At 42.8% G+C, this 21,033-nt stretch overlaps 1 protein-coding gene across 1 annotated transcript in view; it reads left to right on the top strand.

Moving 5' to 3' along the window:
* LOC137358866 (deleted in malignant brain tumors 1 protein-like) overlaps positions 1–20,628 on the top strand; it is a 32,617-nt gene extending 11,989 nt beyond the window's left edge. The window contains exons 4-7 of the mRNA XM_068025083.1: positions 8,965–9,279; positions 13,663–13,977; positions 19,680–19,988; positions 20,588–20,628. Of these exons, the coding sequence (XP_067881184.1) occupies positions 8,965–9,279; positions 13,663–13,977; positions 19,680–19,988; positions 20,588–20,628 (980 nt within the window). The remainder of the gene's footprint in view (positions 1–8,964; positions 9,280–13,662; positions 13,978–19,679; positions 19,989–20,587) is intronic.
* The last annotated feature ends 405 nt before the right edge of the window (positions 20,629–21,033 follow it).

A 21,033-nucleotide genomic window follows, 5' to 3' on the forward strand; every position in this document is an offset into this window, starting at 1 on the left:
GCAAGTGAGGTAGTTGATGCGTTAATTTGAATTTTCCAACATTCCCTAGATTCGGGGAAGGTTTATTTAGATTGGAAAATAACGAATGCAACTCCTTTAGTCAGAAAGGGAGGGAAACAGCAAGCAAGAAACTATAGGCCAATTCGTTTAACACCTGCCTTAGGGAAAATGTTACAAGCTATTATTAAAGATGTTATGGCAGGGCATTTAGAAACATTCAAGGTAATCAGGCATAGTCAACATGGATTTGTGAAAGGAAGATCATGTGTAACCAATAGATTGGAGTTCTTTGAGGGAGTTACATGTGCTGTTGGTAAAGGGGAACTGGTAGATGTATTGTACTTAGATTTCCAGAAGGCATTTGAGAAGGTGCCACATCAAAGGCTATTGCAGAAAATAAAAGTTCATGGTGTAGGGGGTAACGTATTAACATGGATGGAAGATTGGTTCGTTCACAGGAAACAGAGAGTAGGCATAAATGGGTCATTTTTTTGGTTGACAAGATGTAACGAGTGGTGTGCCATAGGGATCTGTGCTGGGGCCTCAACGTTTCACAATTTATAGAAAGGACTTAGATGCAGGGACCGACGGTATGCTTGCTAAATTTGCTAATGACACAAAGATAGGTAAGAATGTAACTTCAGAAGAGGACATAAGGAGTCTGCAAAGGGATATAGATAGGTTAAGTGAGTGGGCAAAGACCTGGCAAATGGAGTATAATGTAGGAAACTGGGAAATTGTCCACTTTGGGAGTATGAATAGAAGGGAAGCATATTATCTAAATGGTGAGAGATTGCAGAGCTCTGAGATACAGAGAGATATGGGTGTCTTCGTGTATGAAACGCAAAACGTTAGTATGCAGGTACAACAAGTAATTTAAAAAGCTAGGAAAATGTCATCATTTATCGCGAGTGGAATTGAATACAAAAGTAGGGAGGCTATGCTTCAGCGACACAGGGTATTGGTGAGACCACATCTGGAATATTGTGTACCAAACTGGTCTCCTTATTTAAGGACTGATGTAAATGCGTTGGAGGTAGTACAGCGAAGGTTTACTCGACTAATATCTGGAATGAGTGACCTGCTATACAAGGAAAGATTTGACAGGCTAGGCTTGCTTCCGCTGGAATTTACAAGAGGAAGAGGTGACATGATTGTAACATATAATATCCTGAGAGGTCTTGACAGGGTGGTTGTGGAAAAGATGTTTCCCCTTGTTGGAGAAGCAAGAACTAGGGGTCACTGTTTAAAAATAAGGGTCTCCCATTTAAGACAGAGATGAGGAGAATTTTTTTCTCAGTGGTTTGTGACTCTTTGGAATTCTCTTCCTCAAAAGGCAGTGGAAGAAGTGTGTTTGAATTTTTTTAAGGCAGCGGTAGTTTGATTCTTGATAACCAAGGGGGTGGAAGGTTATCGGGGGTCAGTGGAAATGTGGAGTAATCAGTTCAGCCATGAACGTATTGAATGGTGGAGCAGGCTCGACGAGTCGAGTGTCCACCTCCTGCTCCTAATTTGTGTGTTCATACGTATGTTCTTATTAACAGGGTATATCTGATACATCCTCTTTATTAATTTAAACCCCTCCAGTATCTGAATTACCTCCTCTGTAACCATTGTCCGGGGTGCATCTTCTTCCCTGGCAAAGACAGGCCTTGAGAATTTAGATAATACCTGAACTATACCCGCTACCTCCATATGTAAATCCTCTTTCTGATCCCTCATCGACTCCACTCCTCCTTTTGTCACCCCTTTACTATTTCTCTGTCTATAGAATACTTTGGGATTTCTTTTAATGCTTGCTGCCAGTCTCCTTTCAAGGGTACAATTAGAAAGTGGCTGCAGCCAAGAGTCACCTGGGAGTATTTCTGATCAAATCGTTGAAGGTAGCAGGGCAGGTTGAGAAATTGGTTAATAGTCAATGGGATGTTGGCCTTTTTCAGTAGCGGTATAATGTAAAAAAGTAAGGAAGTTATTATGAACTTTTGTGGAACACTGGCTTCACCTCAACTGGCATATTGTGTACAATTCTGGGCATGGCGCATTAGAAGAATGTGAATGCCATAGAATGGGTGCAGAAAGGATTTACAAGGAAGGTTGAAGGGATGAAAGACTTCTGTTAAAATGATAGTTTGTAGAAACTGTGGTCGCTCTCCTGAGAACAGAGAAGGCTGCGAGGAAATTTGATAGAGGTGTTCAAAATCATGAGGGGAATAGACAGAGTAGATAGAGGGAAACTGTTCCTCTTGTCAGAAAGGTCAATAACCAGAGAACACTGTTATAAGGTGGATGGGAAAAGAACCAACCGTGACATGAGGAATACGTTATTTACACAGCGAGTGGTTAGGAGCTGGAATGTTCTACCTGCGAGTCTGATGGAGACAGATTCAATTGTGGCTTTCAATGTGGAATTGGACAAGCACCTGAAGAGAAAATCTTTGCATTGCTATGGGGAAAGGGCAGAAGCATAGGACCAGCTGAGGAGCTCTTGCCGATAACCAGCATGGACACAACGGGCTGAATGTCCTCCTTCTGTGTTGTAAACATTCTATGATTATATGCTGACTGTTGCATCTTGCTGGTCACAAACTGTCTGTCCAGTTTTTAAACCTAAAACTGTGAATGTGGTTTCAAGGTAATTAATTGCATAATGTGAAGGGTGATCATGACAGACTGTAGAAAACTGGCTACAAAACAGTCAACAAAGTGTGGGTTAAATGTAGTTATTCAGACTGGCAAAAGGTGAGAAGTAGTGCGTGACAATCCATGCCAATGAGCTACTGCTGTGCAAATGCTTTCTATTTTTCGGTCCATTCCGAAATTTACAGTGCACAACATTAAGAAGCGGCTGAGCACACTGCACATAAGAACTAGGGGCCCGATAACACTCCAGTTGCAGGGCTGACGATCAGTGCTCTAAAACTAGCAACAACTGGAGGCCAGCTGATCCAGTACAGTTACAGCACTAGGATCCAACTGATACGGTGGAAAATTGCCCAGTTGCATACTGCCTAGAAAAGCGGGGAAACACTGACCAGTTCGCACCCAATCAACCGACTCCCATCAACAGCAAATCTTTGCTTGTGCTGGGTATGACTCCCCTTTCAACGTATCTCTCTGAAAATAATCCTCAATGTTTTTGCATTTTCTGTAGCTTTGTTAACCCGTATTGCTATTGTATTCATTTTTCTATCTGTACCCCTGAATCCCATTGCTCCTCGACACAATTTAGATTATCATTGTCCAAGGAAAATGTGTTCTCAGTCTTCCTCCCCTAATCTGTAAGTGAACATTTATCTGCATTAGAATTCATTTACAATTTCGTTAACGTCATGTTTTTTTATCACAATCTGCCTTAGTATTAACCATTGTCCCAAGTACATGTCATTAATGAATATTGGAATTGTACGTCCCTCCCTGAGTCGAAATCATTTATGCAAAATATGATCAATAGTACTCCCAGCATCAGTTCTTGTCGCACAATACTTCTTGCACAGTTCTAACTGCCCAAAGTACTTTTTAGTTTGCATACAGCTGAACACTACTGTAGATGTGACCTGATCAGGATTTTTTTTAGCTGTCGCATCATTTCTAGCCCCTTGTATTCCGTTCCTCTAGATATAAAGCCCAGCATTCCATTTGCTGTTTTTTTCCTGTCCTTGCCCATGACCCTGAAGTCTATTTTCCGTTTTTTCACCATTTCGAAAATACTGGAACATTTTAAATTCCAAATTGGACACCTCACACTTGCCAATATTGTAATAGCTTCACACAGTCACTTAATCTATTTTTTTCTTGTTGCAAATTTATGCTTAAAATATGCATAATTACAATATCGTTGATTTTTTTTCAATGGCAACATTGAATATGTCAGTTATATATGGCTTTCTATCCAGTCATCTAAATCATTAATAAATAGTGGAAGTTCCTGTGGGACGGCGCTATCACATCCTGCTAGTTAGATGATCTGCCCATTATCCCTGCTGTCTGTCTCCTGCCACTTAGCTCACGTCCTATGTAGTCAATAATTTGCCCTACATCCTATGAGCTGCAACTTCAGCCAACAATCGGTTATGAGGGATTTTGTTGTTTGCTTTCTGGAAGTCCATCTGAATAACATCCATTGAGGTTCCCCTGTCCTCCACAAAACAATTGATCAGGTTCATCAGGCATGATCTACCTTTTACAAATGCATGTTGCCTCTCTCTGATTGGCTGTAACTTCTCAAGGTGATCAGACACTCCATCTTTAAATGTACACTCTCGTAATTTCCTGACAACAGCTGTTAGGTGAACCAATCTATAATTCCCTCGATTCACTCGCTAACCTTCTTTAAATAGCAGTGTGACAATTGCAACTTTCTAATTACTGTCTCAGCAGTTTGCTATCAATCATTAACAAAGTGATGGAAGGTGTTGTTTACAGCGCTATCAAGCAGTACTTACCAATAAACTACTCACTGATGCTCAGTTTGGGTTTGTCGGACCACTCAGCTTCAGGCCTCATTGCACCCTTTGTCCAAAAATGGAAAAAAGAGCTGAATTCCAGAGGTTAGATGAAAGTGACTGTCCTCGACGTCAAGGCAGCTTTTGGTCAACTGTGGCAACAAGGAACCTTAAGAAAAGTGACGTCCACGTCCATACTGATGCAAAGTAATTATGTATAATTCCCGCCATTTCCTTATTTTCATTTATAATATCACCATTGTCATTTTAATGAGGCTACATTGCTCTTACTTACAACCTATTTTAGAAGTTATTGTAAAAGTTTTGTAGCTCTTGCGATCTATTTTGTCACCCTTTGCTATTCTTTGTACATCTGCCATTCACGAGAATCTGGTCTCTTTTCCCTATTTTTCCATGTTTTTGTTTTCTTTTATACTTATGATGTTACTGTGTCTTGCACACCAGTCCATAATAGATGAGGTGAGTTTGGAATTGGACCATTCAATGCGGTGGTCATTGAGTTGAGCTTACTTGACGATGGCAGGCTTGTCTCATTCATTGCATCAGGGAAGCTATGGAGATCTACAAACACCACAACGTCCCCCTAACAGTGGCCTGCTCCTCAGTGGATATCTGATTGTCTCTCCTCAAGAGACACACCATCCCCTGCTCTGCAGCCAACATACCACGAGCAGAACAACAGTATGGATTGACCTGCCACGATACACTGTAGCTGACCAAACAGCAGCAAGCACAATGACATGTACCGACCTTTCACGGAATATAATTAACAGACCAATAGCAGCCAGAACAAGAACATGTAATAACCTAAGATCCTGTCCATATTCCCATTCTCCACGACATATAAACCGATCGCTTCCACCAGTTCCACTTGTTTCTCCAGACAATGGACAGAGTACACTGCCCAAAACGTCGAGGTCTGCCAGTATTTCTGGCAACTGTTTTGTCAAGAAAGCAACAGCTGTTTTCAGAGCAGATTCAAGTGTTGTAAAGCTGTAAAATTGTCTTACTCAGATATTGCATGTTTTAGTTTTTCCTCTCCCGGTATTGCCTATTTACGTTAGATTTCCAACTTTGCTCTACCCCCTCAGCCAGCCCCCACCAGCTTCCCTTCACCCACTTACTAGTTTAAGATTCCTATAACAACCTTATTTATCCTTTATTCTAGGACCCTGATCCCAACCCATTTCAGGTGAAGCGCATTCCAACAGAACAGTTGTTTAATATCCCAGTACAAGTGGTGGGTACCATGAAAAGTAACACCTCTTTCCAAAATCAACACCTTCAACCACGTGTTGACCTCCCTAATCCCCCACCCCCCACTCCCCATTCAAATGAGCAAGCGGCTTGTATAATAATCCAGAGATTATAATCCTTGAGATCTTCTTTTATAGTTCAGCACCAGGTACTCTCTGAAAAGAAACTCTTGCCTTTTCTTTCCTATGCTGTTGGTCCTTGCATGGTCCACAACGACTGGATATTTCCCCTGCATTCTCGCAATCTGATTTGAGATATCCCTCACTTCGCACAAGTTGGGCAAATACTGTTTGGGACTCCTAAAACCCTAATGATTGAACTACTTAAAAGTATCACATTATGCTCCACTCCTCCACCTTTTGCACAGCCTCCTGTTCCAACGTATCCCGGTCAACATTCTGGCTGCCCTTCTGACAGTCTTCATCCTTATCCTCACAAATAGCCAGTACATTGTTCCTGTTGGATAGATTCATTTTCTGCATATCCTCGTTCACCAACAAATCTGGATTTCCATTGCTGTGCACTATAAACTGCAACAGCCTCATTCTGACCCTGCACCTCTCTACAAGATGTGACTAAAATCTGCAGCAAACTGTCCAATACTCCTTTTGCTGCTGTATGTTTTGGAGTATCTCCAATTCCCACTCCAGCTCTATGACCCTGTGCCAGAGAGTTTCCAGGTGGAGACATCTACTATGGACATGCTCCCTCGGGATAATTCCGTTATCCACAAAATCCTATATCCAGAAAAAAATAACTGCTCTGCGAGAACATAGGCTGTCTTTATTTAAAAGGTAAAATTATGTGTAGATGCATTTTAGCTTTAAAGCTATTTTACTGGGTAGCTAACGCCGAAACACTAAGCACTCACCAATTAACTTAGTACTTATTTGCAAATTATCCACGTCCCCTCATACTCTGACCTGACAACTGCTTCCCCTCTATTTGTCTTGTCTCTGCCTCTCTGCTGCTGCTGGCCGTGGCGCCCTGTTAAATCGGTGACTCCACTCACTTACTGAAGCTTAACAGACAAAAGAAAGCACCTCCTTATAAACCCACGCCCTCTGCCACTTAGAAGGACAAGGACAGCAGATGGATGGTAGAAGCACCATTTGCAGGTTCCCCTCCAAGCCGCACACCATCCTGATTTGGAACTATATCAACGTTTCATCACCGTAGCTGGGTCAAATCCTGGAACTCCCTTCCTAACAGCACTGTGGGTGTACTGACAGCGCATGCACTGCAGCAGTACAAGAAGGCGGCTCAGCACCATCGTTGCAAGGGCAATTCGGGTTGGGTAATAAATGCTGGCCTAGCCAAAAACCTCCACTCCCTGTGAACGAATGAAAAAAAAACTCCTTTTCCCCCTGTACACCGAATTCTTACTCTGAGCAAACTCTAACTTCCCACTATTTTCATAATGTATTCAGTTAACATTGCAATCTGTGGTAACACTCTGCCTTACTAGAAGACTAAAAATAGAAACACAGAAAATAGGACTAGGAGTTGGCATAGGCCAGTCGGCCCTTCGGGCCTGCCAAGCCATTAAAAAACATGTTTGATCATCAAAATCATTACCCTGTTTCGTTTCGTCCCCATACCCCTTGATCCCTTTGGCATTAAGATAGATATCCATCTCCTTCTTGAAAATATGTAATTGTTTGGCCTCCCCTGCCTTCTGCGGTAGAGAATTCCGCAGGTTCACCACCCACTGAGTGAAGACATTTCTCCTCATCTCGGTTCTAAATAGCATACCCCATATCCTGAGACTGTGACACCTGGTTCTGGACTCTCCAGCCATCGGGAACATCTTCCCTGCATCGAGCCTGCCTCGTCCTGTTCGAATTTTATAGGTTTCTATGTGGCTCTATCTCGTTCTTCTAAACTCTAGTGAATATAGGCCCAGTGGACCCAATCTCTCCTCATACGTAAATCCTGCCATCCTGGAAACCAGCCTAGTAAATCTTCTTTGCACTCTGTCCATGGCAAGGGCATCCTTTCTCAGATAAGGAGAACAAAACTGCACACAGTACTCCAGATGTGGTCTCACCAAGGCCCTGAAGTAAGACATCCCTGTTCCTGCACTCAAACCCACTTGCAATGAAGTCTAATGTTATATGCCTTTGCAGGCTCATTCAAGTTGCAACAGTTTAGACCGTTTCCAGCTGACAGTAATTACCCCAGATCAGACAATCACAGCTGATTGACTGCTTACTGCGAACTTGACTTGCACGATTAACTGCTAACATGAACTGCCTTGCAGCTTTTTTATATTACAAGTTAAATTCTAAATGTTAAGGCTAGATTTCAGTCTTACACACTAATTACCAAATTCTACACTTCCCACTCTGTTTATAACACATGCAGCTAAAGGTACACACTATGCCTAAAACCTTTGACTTAACTCGACCGACCTCAGAACTTGCAGAAGAACATTGCCCAGGCAGTCAATTTCAGTTCAAGAAGAAGGTTCTGACAACGGTTTCAATGGCAAATAAACTTGAACAAAAACTGCCAGTGATGTCCACATCCCTCATGAAGAAAAGCAGCTCCTAAATGGCCTTGTTTTGTATTTGTTCTCCTGATCTTCTCCAGCGCATCTATCAAACCCCTTAAACATTTTATACACGTCAACTCGATAATGTCTAATCATTCTAAACGCAATCTACTGTAAACAAAGTTTATGCAACTTGTCTTCATAATGTAATGCTTTAAGCATTGTTGTCATTCCAGTGACTCTGTCCAGCACCACCTCCAAAGCCAATGGTTTTGTGAAGTGCGGTGCACAAAAGCGACAACAGATACAACAGAAACATCACATCCTTCTGAGTTTTATATTCAAAGCACCAAGAGATAAAGACCAAGAATTGATCAGCGTTTGAAAGAAGAATTGTTAACTTTTGAGTATTCAGCAAACTTCTTAAAGAGGTCCTGTAGTAATTTTTGTGAGGAAAGGACACAGACCTGAAACATAACTCTCTTGTTCTCGCCACAGTTGCTGCTAGCCCTGCTCAGTATTTCCAGCATTTTCTATTTCATTTCAGATCTCCAACAGCCGCAGTATTTTACTTTTGTGTTGCTGTAGTAATTCTAATTGCAATTTGATCGATAATTTGTGTAAAGTATGGCTGGATAATCGTGTAGATAAAATTCTACTTTTTTTTTTTACCCATTTTCTATTTTGCTGTTTCTGTGCAGAGGATGATTTAGAAATTATTTGGATTTGTATTTGTTTTCAATACAGGAAAATCTGAACTTCGATTGGTTGGTGGGATGGACAGATGCTCCGGTCGGGTGGAGGTGCTACATGGACACCAGTGGGGGACGCTGTGTGACCTTTACTTTGATATGGAAGACGCCAAAGTGGTCTGTGAGCACTTACAGTGTGGGACAGTAAACTCAATCCCAGGAGGAGCCCGCTTTGGAAAGGGTACTGGTGCAGTGTGGAAGGAAAATTACAGGTGTCTGGGGAACGAGACGCGATTGTGGGATTGTCCTGTTTCATCCTGGGAACAGTTTAGCTTCTCACATGAAAACGATGCAAGTGTCATCTGTGCGGGTGAGTCATCTCAGTCAATTCTGCTTTCAAGCATCATTGACTATTTCCACAAGTCTCTGATTCACTAGTTTTGCTGATCCCATGCTTCCTTTGTCACTAAGATTCTGAGATGTGTTTGTGGGTTTATTGGTCTGAATTAAATTACAAATGAATCAAAGCTTCACTCCAGTAAACATTTAATACATACAATGAAAAGTTGGTAGTACTTCGCGTCATATAATATCTATTTCTGGGTAAATCTGGGGCATTTTTCATGGGCTATAGAATCAGCAAGATGCTCCCAGGACCACTGCCATGGAATGGATATGTTGCTCGAGCATTGAAACTGTTATCAATGTAGGCAGTTCAAATATGAATGATCATGGAATTCTCTGCAAAGATCAGCTGTTCAATAGAAAACACTGTGAACTTGTTGCAAGATACATAGTGTGAGATATATTTTAAGTTCCACAACACCGATTGCAATAAAATGATATTGAATGACGTAATTCGTTATTTCACCAATGTGCTATGTCTTTGAAAATGTCACAAACATGATGTAAATTTAAATTCGCCCAGTTTCCGGGATTACATTTATCTCTCAGCCAGCACCCTCATATAACAGAATATCTGCTCAGTTATCTGATCACTGTATGTGGGACATTGCTCAATGCAAAAGTGCTCCCACGTTTCACAACTTAAAATATAGGTAATAAAAACAGTAAGTGCTGGAAATACTCAGCAGTTCCGGCAGCATCTATGGTGAGAGAAAGAGTATCAACCTTTCAGTTTGTGGATCTTTCATCAGAACTTCGAGATTTAGCAGTTTTTTTAAAGAAAGGGGAAAACAAGGAAAGAATGAAAGGAACGCTCCGTGGTGTGGTGAAAGACAGGAGAGATGAAATGGTAAAACGGACAATGCACAACAAAAATATGTTGGAATGGGCCAAGTAAAAAGCACATTTCTAGAGGAGGTGCAAATTGGAAGACAAATATCGTCCAATAAAGAAAAAAGGGGGAGGGAATATGATCTGAAATTGCTGAACTCAGTGTTCATTCTAAAATGCTGTAAAGAGTCTAGTGGAAAGAGGAAGTGCTGTTTCTCAAACTTATGTTATCCTGCATTGGAACTGTGTAGGAGAAAGAGGAGAGAGAGGTCAGAGTGGGAGTGTGGTACACAATGAAAATGACAGGCAACTGGAAGCTAAAGGTAAAGCTTGCAGACTGAACAAAGGTGTTCTGCAAAGTAATCACTCCACTGTGTTTGGTCTGCCAATGTAAAGGAGACGCATCATGATCCGTCAATACAGTAAATACAGTATACGAAAGAGTAAGCAGTACAAGTAAATCGTTGTTTCACTTGGAAGCAGTGTTTTGGGGCTTGGATGGTGAGAAAGGTGGAGGTAACAGGGCAGTGGTTGGAACTCCTGCGCTTTCATGGGAAGTTCCTGTGGGAAGGGATGTTGAGAATGATTGAAGAGAGTATCAGGGTACATTTTCTATACTTAATAAAGAAATAGGAGGCTTATTAAAGCAGGAATATTCTGAAGAGATCATACATTTGGAGTATTTGTTTGATGGTTAGCATTGCTGTAACCCTCTCAAGTCGTTTTTTTTTGCGAATGCAGTATATGACATTGAAAGAAGTACAAGCAAATCGCAGTGGGGGGGGGGTGGGGGTGGAATCCTCGGTTGAGGAAAAAGGAAGACACATCAGAAACGCTGTCATGGAAGGTAGCATCATCAGAGCAGATGCGACGGAGACGGAGAAACTGGGAGAATGGAATGGAGTCCTGATAGGAGGTCCTTACAACCACTGTGGCTTTCAGGGCCCTCAACCGTGTCTGGCCCGTTTCCTGCACCTTTACCCTCTCCCCTTTCCATCCCTCCCAGAACCGTGACAGGGTTCCCCTTGTCCTCACTTTCCACTCCATCAGCCACCATATCCAAAGGATCATCTTCCGCCATTTCCGCCACCTCCAGCGTGATGCCACTAACAAATGCATCTTCCCCTCCCTTCCCCTGTCAGCATTCTGAAGGGATCGTTCCCTCCGTGACACCCTGGTCCACTCCTCCGCTACCCCACCACCTCATCCCCTTCCCACGGCACCTGCCCCTGCAATCGCAGAAGGTGTAATGCCTGCCCATTTACCTCCTCTCTCCTCACTATTCCAGGCCCCAAACACCCCTTACATATGAAACAGCGATTTACTTGTACTTATTTCAATGTACTATAATGTCTTCGCTGCTCACAATGTGGTTTCCTCGACACTGGGGAGACCAAACGCAGACTGCGTGACTGATTTGTGAACACCTCCAACAGTCCTCAAGCAGGACCCTGAGCTTCAAGTTGCTTGCCATTTCATCACTCCCCCTGCTCCCATGCTCACATCTCTGTCCTGGGATTACTGCAATGTTCCAGTGAACATCAACGCAAGCTCGAGGAACAGCATCTCATTTACTGATCAGGCACTCCACAGCCTGCCGGACTGAACATTGAGTTCAATAATTTCAGAGCATGACGGGCCCTCCATTTTACTTTTATTTTTAGTTGTTTTTTCTTTTCCCTTTTTATTTTTTTTTTGTTTTTATATTATTTCATCTTAGTTTGTTCAGTTGGTTTACCCACTGTTTTTTTATGTTTGTACTTGTGGCTGTTCAATTTTCATTCCGTTAAAACCCTTTCTGTACTAATGCTTTGTCTTTCAACACACCATTAACACATCTTTGCTCGATGTCATTCTGGTCAGCTATTCTGTAACCTCATCCTATCTAAACCTTCTCCTTTGTTATCTCTTGCCCCACCCCCACTTAACTTGCTTATAACCTTTTACGTTTCTAATATTTGTCAGTTGTGAAGGCGGGTCACTGATCTGAAACGTTAACTCTGCTTCTCTCTCCACAGATGCTGCCAGACCTGCGGAGTATTTCCAGCATTTCTTGTTTTTATTTCAGATTTCCAGCATCTGCAGTATTTTGCTTTTAATTTGCTATTTCTCAAACTTATGTTAGCCTTCATTGGAACTGTGTAGGAGAAAAAGGAGGGAGAGGTCAGAGTGGGAGTGGAGTATACAATGAAAATGACAGGCAACTGGAAGATAAAGGTAAAGCTTGCAGACTAAACAAAGGTGTTCTGCAAAGTAATCACTCAACTGTGTTTGCTGTGCCAATGTAAAGGAGAAGCATCATAATCAGTCAATACAGTAAATACAGTATACAAAAGAGAAAGCAGTACGAGCAAATCGTTGTTTAACTTGGAAGCAATGTTTGTCGACTTGGACGGTGAGAAAGGTGGAGGTAACAAGGCAGTGGTTGCATCTTCTGCGCTTGCCTGGGAAGTTCCTGTGGGAAGGGTTGCTGAGAATGATTGAAGAGTGCGAAGAGTGTCACAGAGGGAATGGTCCCTTTAGAATGAAAAATGTTGAGGGAAGGGGAAGATGTGCTTGGTAGTGGTATCACATTAAAGGTGGTGTAAATGGTGGAAGATCATCTGTTGAATATGGAAGCTGATGGAGTGGAAGATGAGGAGAAGCAGAATCCTATCATGGTTCTGCGAGGGGGGAAAGGGTTAAAGCAGAAGTATGGGAAATGGAATGGACGTGATGGGGCCCTGTCAACCATGGTGGGTGGATGAGGAGGTGAGGATAGTCCTCGGATGTGGAAAAAGGAAGACATATCTGGAAGCACTGGTATGATCGGTTGCATCACCAGACAGATACAATGCAGATGGAGAAAGTGGAAGAATGTGATAGAGTCATTCTAGTATTCGTGGTGTGAGGAATCATAGACAAGATAACTGTGAGAGTCCCCAGAATCAGAGACAGAGATGTTGTGGAAGGGAATGGAAGAGTTGAAGATGGACTATGTGAAAATGAGGGGGAGAAATTGGAAGAAACGTTGATGATGCTTCAAGTACAGGGCGAGAGCAGGACATAACAGTACATGTGGACAGGAGGACAACCTTCAGTCCCTCAGGTCAGTCACCTGTCAGCATTAGTGACTACAAATCAAAAGTGCTTCATTGCCTGTGAGGCGACTTGAGATGTCATCGGAAGCATTGTGGCAACGTAAACTTGTCTGTTTCTCTCTATATGGGATGAAAGGAACTGTCATCTGTCAGGAGCTATTTAAAGCCCCTGCACCACCCTTCGGTCTCATCACTTATCCATTGCCGGAATGTGCCGCGCTCAACCCCAGTTCATTTTACCCTTGGCCCCCAGTTTAGTCAGCGGAAGCTACTTGGTATGTCTCCAAAATGTATTTACTGAGAAAAGGTAATGGTGAACAACATCTGCCGACAAGCCTTCTGAACAATGATGACAGAAATAGTAACCATCAAAATTAATATCTTTTCTGGTGGCAGTGAATTATGCTTCAATTTCACCATTGTGTTTCATATTGTAGATGAAAATTGGTCACTAAGGCTGACTAACGGGGGAAGCTGGTGTGATGGGCGAGTGGAGATTTACTACACCGGCAGCTGGAGGAGATTACAGGACAGACTCTGGACCCTGAATGATGCCAACGTGGTCTGTACACAGCTGGGCTGTGGTGAAGCGACAGCCGCTTATAACTATTCAAAGGACGGAAAGAGTGAAGGACCCATCTGGGTGAATGATGTCCAATGTGGAGGAAATGAATTGCAGCTCCAGAACTGCAGTTTGTTCACATTGAATTCGTCTCTCACTGACTGTATGGATGTTGGGGTCCTGTGTTCAGGTAAACAAATTCTTCACTGCTTTTACAATAACAAAGAAGTGAAATGTCTAATCTGCTGAGAAAAGTGATAATACAGGTTACTTGTTCCTGGGTGTCTCAAACCAGTAATTTCATTTGGGGTCAGGGGATGAGGATGGTGGGCGGTGGGGGAGCTGGGGATGGATGGGGTGGTGTGCAGGGAGAGAGAACACGGACACAATTAAACAACAAGAACTTTTTTCTTACAGAGCTTTCAATAAACACATCCATCACAAAGAGTTTATCAGGAATGTAATCGGACAGAAAACTGACACAGAGCCAGACAAAGAGATGTTAGAGTGGGTGACTAAATCTTTAGTCAGATGGTTGGATTTGAAGAGGCGGAGACACAGAGATGTTTGGGGTGGAAATTCTCATCTGGGTGGTAAGATGGTTAAAGGCTAGACTGAAAGTTGTGGGGGATGGAAGTTGGAGATGTACAAGAAGCTGGATTCAGATAAATGCAGAGCTCTCGAAATGATTCAGGCTGGAGGAGGTTATACTGATGGCAGGGGGAGAGCATGAAGGTGTCTGAACATGAAGATCATAATTGAAAACTCGATGCATTGGCAGCAGGGATACCAGTGAGTGCAGTGACGTTCCTGAGAGGGGCTTAATGGAGGGCAGGCGACAAAGCTTTGGATGAGCTGATGTTTCTGGAGGATGCAGGATGGGTTATCACCCGGGAGAACATTGAAATATGCTGTTCCACAGACAACAAAGCATGGGTGAGCATTTCAGCAGCAGATGGGCTGCGGCAGGAAGGGAGGTGAATGATGATAGAGGTGAAAGATCTCTATTTTGTGATAAATAGAATACAGAATTGGACTCTCAGCTGTGGTATCAAATCCGGCGTCGAGCTTGCAATCAGTTCCATTGTGCAGTATATAAGTGCAGGTAGCTGTGTGGGAGTTGTTCTGGTGTAAGTTTCATTAGGCTCTGTATAAAAGTAGACAGATGTTTTGGACCAGATGCTTGAAAGTTCCATTGTGCAGCATGTCAATGCAGGCATATGTTCTGGGGAAGTTGTATTGTGCAGAATGAAAGCCTCGACCGATGTTTTTTTTTTAGAATTAGAATCAGAATATTTCAGCGCAATACAGGCCCTTCGGCCCTCGATGTTGCGCCGACCTGTGAAACCATCTGACCTACACTATTCCATTTTCATCCAAATGTCTATCCAATGACCACTTAAATGCCCTTAAAGTTGGCGAGTCTACTACTGATGCAGGCAGAGCGTTCCACGCCCATACTACTCTCTGAGTAAAGAAACTACCTCTGGCATCTGTCCTATATCTATCACCCCTCAACTTAAAGCTATGTCCCCTCGTGTTTGCCATCACCATCTGAGGAAAACGACTCTCACTATCCACCCTCTCTAACCCTCTGATTATCTTATATGTCTCTATTAAGTCACCTCTCCTCCTCCTTCTCTCCAACGAAAACAACCTCAAGTCCCTCAGCCTTTCCTCGTAAGACCTTCCCTCCATACCAGGCAACATCCTAGTAAATCTCCTCTGCACACTTTCCAAAGCTTCCACATCCTTCCTATAATGCGGTGACCAGAACTGCACGCAATACTCCAGGTGCGGTCTCACCAGAGTTTTGTACAGCTGCAGCATGACCTCGTGGCTCCGAAATTCGATCCCCCTACTAATAAAAGCTAACACACCATATGCCTTCTTAACAGCCCTATTAACCTGGGTAGCAACCTTCAGGGAATTATGTACCTGGACACCAAGATCTCTCTGTTCATCTACACTACCAAGAATCTTCCCATTAGCCCAGTACTCTGCATTCCTGTTACTCCTTCCAAAGTGAATCACCTCACACTTTTCCGCATTAAACTCCATTTGCCATCTCTCAGCCCAGCTCTGCAGCCTATCTATGTCCCTCTGTACCCTACAACATCCTTCGGCACTATCCACAACTCCACCGACCTTCGTGTCATCCGGAAATTTACTAACCCACCCTTCTACACCCTCTTCCAGGTCATTTATAAAAATGACAAACAACAGTGGCACCAAAACAGATCCTTGCGGTACACCACTAGTAACTAAACTCCAGGATGAACATTTGCCATCAACCACCACACTCTGTCTTCTTTCAGCTAGCCAATTTCTGATCGAAAGCTCTGAATCACCTTCAACCCCATACTTCCGTATTTTCTGCAATAGCCTACCATGGGGAACCTTATCAAACGCCTTACTGAAATCCATATACACCACATCCACTGCTTTACCCTCATCCACCTGTTTGGTCACCTTCGAGAAAAACTCAATAAGGTTTGTGAGGCACGACCTACCCTTCACAAAACCGTGCTGATATTTCGCTAATGATAGTTTGGGGTTGTTCCAACGAACATTTATTTAAATATGACAGAGTGGAACTTACAACATATGAGATAGTTAATGATTCAGATTTAATACCGATTGGTTACAGTAAGTATTTTTTTCGGACACAGCGGCATTCAATACATTCCATCGTTTCACGTCAGAAGTTTACAGTGCCGAATGGTTACTACACACTCAGTCACTGGACAGAGTAGAGTATGTCATCTTGTTCTTTAGTTAGGTAGATGTCCAGCTCCACCCAACATTTATGTCCGCCTACAGAAGCCATGTGTCTTCTCCGTGTCTTCTACTTCTCCATCTGATGGGTCACATCCTGATTCTTATTCCCCAAAGTGCCTGACGCAATTAGTCCAATCATTTTTGTCTCGTCCAGATTAAATACTGGTTTCCTGCTCAGCCAGGAGGTCTACACATCTGGAGTTCAATTGTCCAATGACACTTCCTGATCCTGTCCAACATTTTGCAGAGAGATCCTGTTTTCTGCCCTCTTTGTTCACTCCAACAGTCATATATTGATATAATTGTTAGTTTAGATCATTGATATTTTACAGACAATAGCAATTGATAATATGCCTCACAAGTTTCGTCTGCTCATTGAACATAATAGCAGCAGCCTGTCTGGACAGAGAGGTCTGCATATTCCCTGTTCAGACGTATGGTTTATCTCTAAAATTACTCAAATGTCTTCATTGTCAAAGACAGAGTCCCATCCTTACAAAAGTAAGTGATTCTGTTATGCAATTAATATTACATCGATTTATGATAATGTTATAATCAACACGACCCTGGAACATAGTTCTACACGAAGATACTGCATATTGCAAGACTGATGTTCAAGGGTAGAACTTGTGGACGTTACATTCTCCAGTATGAATTGGAAGTAATATATAGGGTGGATAAAAGAAATTCTGGCCTTGCCAGTAACACCCACACCCCATGAAAGAATTTAAAAAAAAACAGAAAGGCTGGGTGACATCTGGCCAACAATCTGGTAATATAATCCTGAATGGATCAATCACATAAAGCATCATCGGGTCCTGCTCTTCTTTGCTAAAACCACCCGTTAGACAATGATCATCCAGGAAGGCAAAGGAAACGCGCAGCATATCTTCTCCATCATAAATCTTCCCCCTGAACCACTCCCCTGCCTCGTCCACCCTGAACTCCAAAAATAAATGAGAGGACTCCTAGACTTTTTGTCACAAAGTTCAAAAATATCTGTTCAGTCGCCTCCACAACTTACCTTTCTTCCCCAATCCACCGGGCCTAACTTCCTATCAGTTGTTCAACCCCACCCCGCACCATCACCCTGAATTCGCTTTTCTTGTTTCTCTCCTAGAGTCCTTCACGCTCTCTCTGAACCTATGCTGTTGATGAAATCCACGTCTTGCTGTGTGCGCCTTATTTCTACTAAGATACTGAACAGAGACATTCCCTTCCTGGGTCCCATGACAGCTGACAATATTAACGATTCTCTCTTTCTCTCTTCATGTTCAGCCCCCTCTCCTTCAAATCAGCAGTCATCATGCCTCTCCTCAGAAAGAAACCATTGACCACCTGTCCATGCAAATTATTGCCCCAGCTCCAACTGTTCGTTGCTCGCCAACGTCCTTGAATGTGTTGTCGCCTCCCAAATCCATGCTCATCTTTTATGGACTGCATGTTCCAATTCCTCAAATCCGATTTCTATCCACACCACAAGACCAGAATAACTCTTATCAAAGTCACAAATGTCATCCTAAGTGATTGTAACAAATCTAAACGTTTCCTCCTCCTATTTCTTGACTTGTCTACAAATGTTGATATGATTGATCATGAAATTCCTCTCCAACCCCTCTCCATTATCCCCTGGCTGGGTGGGACTGCACTCAGCTCGTTCTAGTCTTATCTGTGCAGTCATAGTCAGAAAGTTACCGGCAATGTCTTCTCTTCCCGCTCCTGCAAAGTCACCTACAGTGTCACCAAAGGATCTATCCATTGATACCTCATTTCTCATTTACATGCGGCCTTTCAGTGATATCCACAAACTGAGCCTTAGTTTCCACATGTATCTCACTGTATCCAACTCTACCTCACATTCAGCTCTCTTGAGCCCTCCGCAGCCTGTACACTGTCAGAATTCCAGTCTGACATTCAGTACTGCATCAGCATAAAATTCCTCCAACTCAGTATTGAAAAGATAGAAACCATCAGAGCCCATCGCATGTTTCCTTGCTGCCAACTCCATTTCTCGCCACACCAACTGTCTGTGACTCAGGCAGACTGCTTGTAATCTTGGTGTTACATTTGATCCCGGGGTGAGCCTCCTACCAAATCTCCATATCTTCATTAACACTGTCTATTTTCACCTCCATGACATCACCCGAATTTGCCGTGATCTATTCTTGTCGATTGCCCTTTTCCCTCCAGACTCGATAATTCTAATGTACTCCTGGCTGGCTTCCTTAGTTCCAACCTCTGCAAATTCTGCTGTCTCGACCAATTGCCACTCAGGCATCTGCCCTCTGCTCACTGACCTACTTTTCCCAGCAATGCGCGGTTTTAAATTTCTCATCCTTGTTTTCAAATCCCTTCCTGGCCTCGCAGCTCCTCTCTTTGCAATCGGCTCCAGACTGGCAGCTCCCAGTTCTGGCTTCTTGAGCATTCCTGATTTCAATTGCGCACCATGGCGGCCGTACCTTTAGCTGCAAAGGTCACACGCTCCAGAATTGCTTCCTTAAATCTCTCTGCCTGTCAACCTCTCTTCCCTGCTTCAAGATACTCCATAACAAACAAACTCTTTGACTTAGCTTTTGGTCATGTGACCTAATATATTCTTAGGTGCTCTGTGTTAAATTTTCTTTGATATCACTCCTGTACTGCGCCTTGGGATGTTGCATTACGTTAATGGCGCTAGATAAATGCAAGTCACTTGCAATTCAAGATAAAGGCAATAGGAGATGACAGTAAATGTTTGACCAAGATAACAGATAAGGGTAACATACATGGACAACGAACATACACAGTAATATAACATGGGTATAAATTAATTGTTAATCGTGTGAGTGATCGCCTGTACAACAACGTACACAGCATTCAAAACATAAAATGGGAACTGGAGAACATAACATGTCAAAGCCAGATGTAGTAGGATATCTGAAACATTTCTGTTCATTACATTCTGTGTAAGAAGCATGTGTAAACAGATATTCTGTTTTATAGCTTTATTTACCTGTCGCAGGCGCATTTAACATGTCTTGTTTTAAAGCTGGTGATGGTGCAATGAGTTGCATTGAGTGATGAGGTGAATGTCTATTGAAAGTATAATCCTCCTGTACTGTTGTCCAACAGACCACGTGCAGGTAAGGCTGTCTGACGGTGGAAGCCCATGTACTGGCCGAGTGGAGATTTATGACAATGGGATATGGGGTTCAGTCTGTGATGATTCCTGGGATCTGGCGGACGCTGACGTGGTTTGCAAACAGCTGGGTTGTGGAAAGGCCTTGGACCTGGCACTTCCGGCATCTTGTGAACGAGGCTCAGGGCCAGTTTGGTTGGATGAACTGAAGTGTTTCGGTAACGAATCATTTCTCTGGGAATGTCCCTCAGCATCGTGGGGTAACCACGACTGTTCTCATAAAGAAGATGTGAGGATCTTGTGTTCAGGTAAGGGTGCTTCCATGTGCCCATTTTCCGTAGTGTTGTGCACATGGCTTCACAGGGAAGATATGACATCGAATTACATACAATGGACAGCACAGAATCTGGCCATTCGGCCTTACTGGTCAATGTGGTGTTTATGTTGCCCACGAGTATCGCCCCATATCACTGCATCTAACCCTCTTTGCATATCCGCCTACTTCTTTCTTCTTCATGTACCTATACAGCTTTACCTTGAAGGCATCGACGCTCATCACTTCAACAATTGCATGTGTTCGGAATTCAAAATTCAAACCACTCCGAGCTAAAAAAAATAATTCTCCTGAATATCTTATTAGATTTGTTCATGATCATCCTATATTTATGATCACTAGCTTCGGTCTCTGTCACTTTATAAGTGATTAGTGCCCCTGTATCCCGAGGTCTCTTTGCTGTTATACATCATTTTAATCCTTATTTTACAAGAAGTACGTTGCCTCTTTATTCTTCCTGTCAACACTGACCACCTTAGACTTATCTGTATTCAACTCATTTGGCAATTGTTTGCCCATTCGGCTCTTTTACTAACGTCTTCCGTATTTCGTATTTGTTGTTCTTAGTGTTAACTATATCCCCAAATTGCTGTCATCTGAAATTTTGAAATCATGTCTCCCTTGTCTAAGTCAAAATCGTTTATGTAAATATTGAGCAGCAGTGACCCCAGACCTGTGGAACACGACTTCCCACCTTCCGCCATTCTGGGTTACCACATTTAAACCCGACAGTGTGCTTTGTAGCTCGTCTTATACTATTCTTCCACTGATCTCTTGACTTCACATGCTCTGACCCCAGTCATGATCTCACGATGTGGTTCCTTGTCGGAGGCCTTCTGAAAAAAACGTGCATGTTGCATCGACTGCATTATCCCCGTTATCTTTCTGTAACGTCTGAAAACAATTCAGTAACGTTGTTTGTCTTTCTGTTGTTCAATCCGTGTTGATTATTCTTTAATACATTATGGGCTGCCGGTGTTTTTCTCTCGCTTTTCTTGAATAATTACCGGAAA

The sequence above is a fragment of the Heterodontus francisci genome, unplaced genomic scaffold, assembly GCF_036365525.1.
Source record: "Heterodontus francisci isolate sHetFra1 unplaced genomic scaffold, sHetFra1.hap1 HAP1_SCAFFOLD_157, whole genome shotgun sequence".
Taxonomy (NCBI): domain Eukaryota; kingdom Metazoa; phylum Chordata; class Chondrichthyes; order Heterodontiformes; family Heterodontidae; genus Heterodontus; species Heterodontus francisci.